Source organism: Asterias amurensis, chromosome 9 (assembly GCF_032118995.1).
Source record: "Asterias amurensis chromosome 9, ASM3211899v1".
Classification (NCBI taxonomy): Eukaryota; Metazoa; Echinodermata; class Asteroidea; order Forcipulatida; family Asteriidae; genus Asterias; species Asterias amurensis.
The window spans coordinates 4,561,335-4,567,605 of record NC_092656.1 but is presented as its reverse complement, the minus strand read 5'-3'; the positions used below and the strand labels follow the sequence as shown (position 1 = coordinate 4,567,605).

General features: G+C 39.3%; 1 protein-coding gene across 2 annotated transcripts; it reads left to right on the top strand.

The window, feature by feature from the left end:
• The first annotated feature begins 201 nt into the window (after positions 1-201).
• On the top strand, positions 202-6,193 carry LOC139941324 (uncharacterized). Of its 2 annotated transcripts, none has more exons than XM_071937756.1 (7): positions 202-250; positions 976-1,152; positions 1,674-1,773; positions 2,115-2,313; positions 2,984-3,047; positions 3,419-3,534; positions 4,086-6,193. In XM_071937756.1, exons 2-7 carry the CDS (start codon positions 990-992, stop codon positions 4,956-4,958), a joined length of 1,515 nt encoding a protein of 504 aa, XP_071793857.1. In that variant the 5' UTR covers positions 202-250; positions 976-989; the 3' UTR covers positions 4,959-6,193. The 2 variants fall into 2 exon arrangements, with proteins under 2 accessions (XP_071793857.1, XP_071793858.1); XM_071937757.1 differs by having other exon boundaries at positions 210-254.
• The last annotated feature ends 78 nt before the right edge of the window (positions 6,194-6,271 follow it).

The window sequence follows — 6,271 nt, the reverse complement described above, 5'->3', positions numbered from 1 at the left end:
GACAATTACGCGTGCTTTGCGTATACGCGCTTAGGGTTTCAGACGAGAGGACGGAGCCTGAAGCCGAATCCAAAGCCGAAACCGTGGTTTCGAAAAAGGCCATAGACGGTATTCTTAACATATAATAGGGCGCCCTCTGTTGGTGTAAACTCACCATGTAAGGTTATTTTACACCAACAGAGGGCGCCCTAATACTTTAGGCTGAGTTCCCGCGAAACCCGAATAGAGTTTTTTGCGTTTTGCACAAGTCGTAAGTTAGCATTTTTATTGACTTTTTCAGACAGTTTTAAGATTTTTTTGTTGTTAGATGATAGATGAAAGGTGTGTTAATGCTCAGTACATTGTTTTGTTGTTCGTTTGTGAAATTTACCAACTGCGGAATGCAGATTTGTGTGTGTGTGTCGTCTCCTGACACTTCGACCAGATTTGTGTACAAACTACTACGAGTACGACTACGTAAATGGTAGGCAAACACAAACAAACAACGAAATAACGAAATATGGGCACTCACATGCACGGTACATGTTTCATGTTTTCTGAAGGGTTTAATAATACTTTAACGGATATCCTGTTACCACTTTTTCACTCATTTTTACAAAAAGGGATATTATATCGAGGTGAATTAGATACTACTATCTACATTATTTTGTATCGAATGAAAAAGCCAAAGGCAAAGTGATGGCGTGAAACGGAAACTTTTTCCGGTTTAATATGTAACTAAGTCTAGACAAAATAGAGTCAGCTGGTCAGCGTCAGTACTGTCGTGTCGGTATTCGGAACTAAATCTATCCCAGCGGCAGCACCAGCGGACCTGTCACTCAGTTTTTCAGTGTCAGTCAGTGGCACTTAATAATTATAAATCGAGTATACTCGATATTGAATTTTCGATATAACTGTTATTAAAAAAAACTGACATTGATGGATGTTACCCGATCAGACTGATTTTACTGACCCTCTATTTTGTCCAAATTGTAGGTTAATGCCCCAAGATGCAGTCAATATCACTAGACATGGACGATATCCACAGAGCCGGGGATGGCTACATGAGTGGAGAAGAGTTCCCTACAGTAGGCGGATCTTTACCCCCTCTCTCACCAAATAGAAACATCGAGGATCCCTTCGGTGAAGACAACCCTTTCGGCAGTGGAGGAGGTACGCAGGAATTTGTGACATTTGTTTTATTATATAATAAAAAGGTTCCTTCTTGCATAAAATAGATGAGAGTCCACTACATGATGTGGAGTGAAAATTTTCATAATGGCTGTTTTTAAACAGCCCATGCCGTGTCTTAAAAGAAATGGAAATCATATAATTTTTTGAGATGTCAGAATGCAGAATATTGTTTCTAGTATTAAGGGTTGCATTTCCAGTCTGCTGCTATCAGTGATGGCTGCTATCTTTCCCCACTTGCTGGTGTGTTCATGAAAAACTACACCTCTAAAGGATAGCTAACTTTCTCATAAAAATTCAAAGGATTTGTTTCTCCGGCACCAATGACAGGCATGCTATTCTTCCTAATTTACGGTAGTCTTATTTCTATTTTATTTTTTATTGTGATTGAAAGTCCAAAAGCCTACACAATGTGAAAATGTAGGTCTGCCCTTGTCCTTGGTACAAATATTCCTACTTCAAGGATAAAATATTATGCTTGACTAATTATATCTCACTAACAGATTTACCAGGAAGTGATGGAGATAAGGAGAATCAAGGCGATGGAAAGCGCCCTCGTAAGTTGGTTATGAGGAAGCCACAGCCTAAGCTTGATGCCACAAGGTATGTTAACCACATTATTTTTAATAAAATAATAATATTATAGTGGCGTCTTACATAGCGTGCATATCCGTCGTTCAGTGACACTAAAGGTGCTTTAACGTACAGTATTTTCCTACAAGGTATGTGGGACAGTTGGAATGAGCAAAAATATAATTATGTTTCTGGAAAAGTGGACAGGGCACAGTACAATAAAGAAAAGGCTCATGAATCTCGCTTTTTGCGGAATATTTTCAGTGGACTCCTGAGTCTGGAAAGGTCCCACTTTTAGCTATAATATTCCTGTAAACTTTGATAAATGTTAAATAAAAAAACACTGACTAAGATCACTTTATTACTTACAGGCTCTGCTCGGATAGAGGCCTACCGACCCTGAGTAAACACTTTGAGCAGGTCAAGTTCAAGGGCAAAGGTCATGAGGTCGGTGACCTGAACCGCTTGATGTCCACCATGGAGCACTGGGCTCATCGACTGTTTCCTAAGATGCCATTTGATGAGGTCATTGAGAGAATCGAGAAATTGGGGCGGAAGAAACCAGTGCAGGTATATTGCTTCAAAACCCTTTGTTGGGTTACGTCTCATGTGCTGTTTGAACTTTATAATTTTTAGAAATTTGATTTCTGGGTTAACAAAGACAAATTTACTAGACACAGTATTTGAGCATGTGACCTCCAAATTAAAGTGCCTGCGCTCTACCAACTGAGCTATCTACCTTGGTAGTCCTACATTAGCGGTCTCCCTATTTTTTTCAATATCTTTGTTCGGGGGGTGCAAGTCTGAAGCCATTAAACATGTTACTGCTACAACATTGGAAGCGGTATGGGATACACATTTTTGATGTCACAGCTCCATTTTCACTGCAAATATCTCACAGAAGTTGAGCACAAGTCAACTCTTCCGAATTATTCGTTTGCAAATTTGTGATGTCAAAATTTGAATCATACTCGCAGGAAGTATGAACCGAGCTTTACTTTGTTAATTTTGGTTTTTATCCATACCACCAATGTGTGTTAGCACTGTATACTCAGTACTTTCCCGAATCCTGTGAACAAATATTCAAACCCACCACCCTTGCAATTCTAGAGCAGTGTCTTACCAAATAGACTACTGAGGTTGCCCGTTAGCTAGAGGCAGTTCGAATCCTATGTTTTGGCAGCGGGTACCGCTTTACTTTGTATCTAATCTGGTGGTATGACTTTATCTCCTATGACAGACCTGTATTAAGAAGATTCGTATGGACATGCCTCTCATGGATGAAGACTTTGAGGGAGATGAAGGTAAGAACAGGAGTGATGCTGCATTATGAAAGGGCAAGGGCACCAGAGCATCTTCTTTTTGGTAAAGGGCTCATCTACGAGGAAATTGTAAACTTCTATAGAAACATGTAGAGGCAACAGAGGTAGTTGCTTCCATTACCTTCCGGAAGCATCAGGCCTGTAAGAATTGTTTGATGCTCTCCGGAGCTTTCCACACATCGGTGTATGGGTCAAACCAAACAATATTCTTCTTCCCCGATGCAAGTTTAACATTCATAATATCTTGAAGCTTTTTTTTTGATAACAAACTCTGTTTATTGTGCTTTTTCAGATTCATTCTACATAGGTTATAAATTTTTATTGAAGTTGTTCATTTTTGGTTTACTTTATAGAAGGCGCTGGAGATACGAACGTCGCTGGTGATGACGATGATAACCAGGAGATGGATTCCTTCTCACAGCTCGCTGGACCAGCTTCGCAGACCACGGCAAACAATTCCACAACCACTGTGAGTAAATGTTTTACAGACCCTTTGCACATAGACCTGTACATGTACATGTAGACCTTTTGGCAAAAACCCATTGCGCAGGCGCGAACTAATGAATGAGGTGCATGCTAGTCCTAGCCAAATGCGCGCCTATCGAGTATTTGTGATAAGGTCTTTGATGTCACTAGCACAAAACAGCGCCCTCGCTGAAGTCAAGAGAAAAACATGACGTTAGTCGTTTGCCAAGCAAATTCAATTGTTTTAGCCTGTGCATGCGGACTGAGATTCTTGCACAACATACCTGCTGGAGCATGCTGCACTAACGTATATATATATCTGATGCGCCCCCTACCCCAACTAACATTACCTCTTTTACCTCTGTAAAAGTATTGCATCCGTGGGTTTCACCATTGAACTATAAAATTTATGTTGCCAGTAGTTTAAAAACAGCTATAAACTACTAAATTGCATTATATTTTGTAATTTCAAATTTTTAGTTCGTATTACTTGTTATAAATTTTAACCCAAGTTTTGTTTATTATTATTATTATTTTTTTAAACCAATTTTTCAGGCCTTACTTTCTGAGGAACAGAAGGATCGAATAGAGCGCAACAAACGCCTCGCCATGGAGCGGCGTAAATCCAAAGGACCCACCCCAAGCTCCCAGGTCAACTCAAGCGGAATCACAGCTGAAGAAATGCTAGAGATGGAAGGTGGACATGTTGACGAGGCAGAGGTTGAAGATCAGCTGTGGAATGACATCGCCATGTTCGAGGTCTCTCAGAGGAACATCTGGAAGAAGTCGCCAGAAAAGGTCGCCAAGAACTTGGACGCTGTTCCTGATCCTCTAGAAAAGGTTGCTAATAACTCGAAGGCTGTTCCTAAACTTCCAGAGAAGTCGCAGACCTTTGGAGAAACTGTGGTTGTGGAGAATGGACAATCGGAATATACGGATCTGACAGTAGATTCTGCGACAGAGGTGAAGTTGATCAGCGACAAACCTAAAGAAGCGTCTGACGTCATCGATGTTGATTCCGAGGATGACGCAGTGGAAGTTCATCAAGTCGCTGCCGAGGATGCTGATGAGAGTGCTCCTTCTGATTTGAATCTGAAATGGGATTCGGAATCTGCAGATGAAAGTATGATCGTCCAAGAACCCTGCGAGAATCCAAGCGAACAAAAAGACTCAGAAATTGTTCCAGATGTCTTGGATGTCAGGGGGGATGCTGTCGAACTTGATGGGAACGATAGGAATTGCGGAGAAGATTCTGAGAGCACAGGAGTTACTGTGGATCAAAATGCTACGGTTCCGAGTATTCAGAACGTTGATGATGTTGGAGGGAATGATGCTGCAGGATGTACCACAGATGAAGCGGAGAAGGGAACAATTATTTCAATTGATCAAAAGGAACTAGAAACTGAAGAGGCTATGGATGTAGAATAGCGTATGTAGTATGGGTTTTCCCTGGTCCCAAAATTAACTTCAGTTTCATTCACACTCATTTAAATTCAAACAACTGAACAGCTATTGCATTCAACTTTATTTTCTGTGCATAAATTGTTTGTTTTTTGCTCATTCACTTTTGATTTTAGTCCATTAAAGAGGCATAAAAGACTACAATTTAACAATTTTTTCAGTTGAATTTCTACTACCTACTATTTACAATGACATTAAATGGTTGACAAAGCCTTTTGCGGTTGGCTTTTGAATGATCTATGCGAACAAACGACTTTAAATGATCTTGTTTGACCAGAGATTGCTAAACTTTTGAAACTGAATTTAATACTGGAGTTGGATTTTTGTCGAAAAAATGCTGAAATTCAATAAATCACAGGGGGTAAACCTTGCACATTTTTTGGAAAAATGCTGAAATTTGACAAAAATCACAAGGGGTAAGCTTTGCATTTTGTGTTGAAAATAGGCAGAAATTAAATAAAATCACAAGGCGTAAGCCTTGAATTTTTGTTGAAAATAGGCTGGAATATGATAAAATCACAAGAGGTAAGCCTTGCATTTTGTTGAAAATGGGCTGAAATTCAACAAAATCACAAGGGGTAGTAAGCTTTTCATTTGAGTTGAAAATAGGCTGAAATTCAACAAAATCACAAGGGGTACTCCTTGCATTTTTGTTGAAAATTGGCTGGAATTTGATAAAATCACAAGGGGTAAGCCTTGCATATTTGTTGAAAATGGGCTGAAATTTCATCAAATCAAATGGGGGTAAGCTTTGCATTTTTGTCGAAAATAGGTTGAAATTCAATAAAATCACAAGGGGTAAGCCTTGCATTTTTGTTGAAAATAGGCTGAAATTTGATAAAATCACAAGGGGTAAGCCTTGCATTTGTGTTGAAAATAGGCTGAAATTTGATAAAATCACAAGGGGTAAGCCTTGCATTTTTGTTGAAAATAGGTTGAAATTCAATAAAATCACAAGGGGTAAGCCTTGCATTTGTGTTGAAAATAGGCTGAAATTTGATAAAATCACAAGGGGTAAGCCTTGCATTTTTGTTGAAAATGGGCTGAAATTTGATAAAATCACAAGGGGTAAGCTTTCCATTTTTGTTGAAAATAGGCAGAAATGAAGTAAAATCACAAGGGGTAAGCCTTGCATTTTTTTTGAAAAGAGGCTGAAATTCAATAAAATCACAAGGGGTAAGCCTTGCATATTTGTAATAAAATCACAAGGGGTAAGCCTTGCATATTTGTAATAAAACCACAAGGGGTAAGCCTTCCATTTTTTTTGAAAAGAGGCTGAA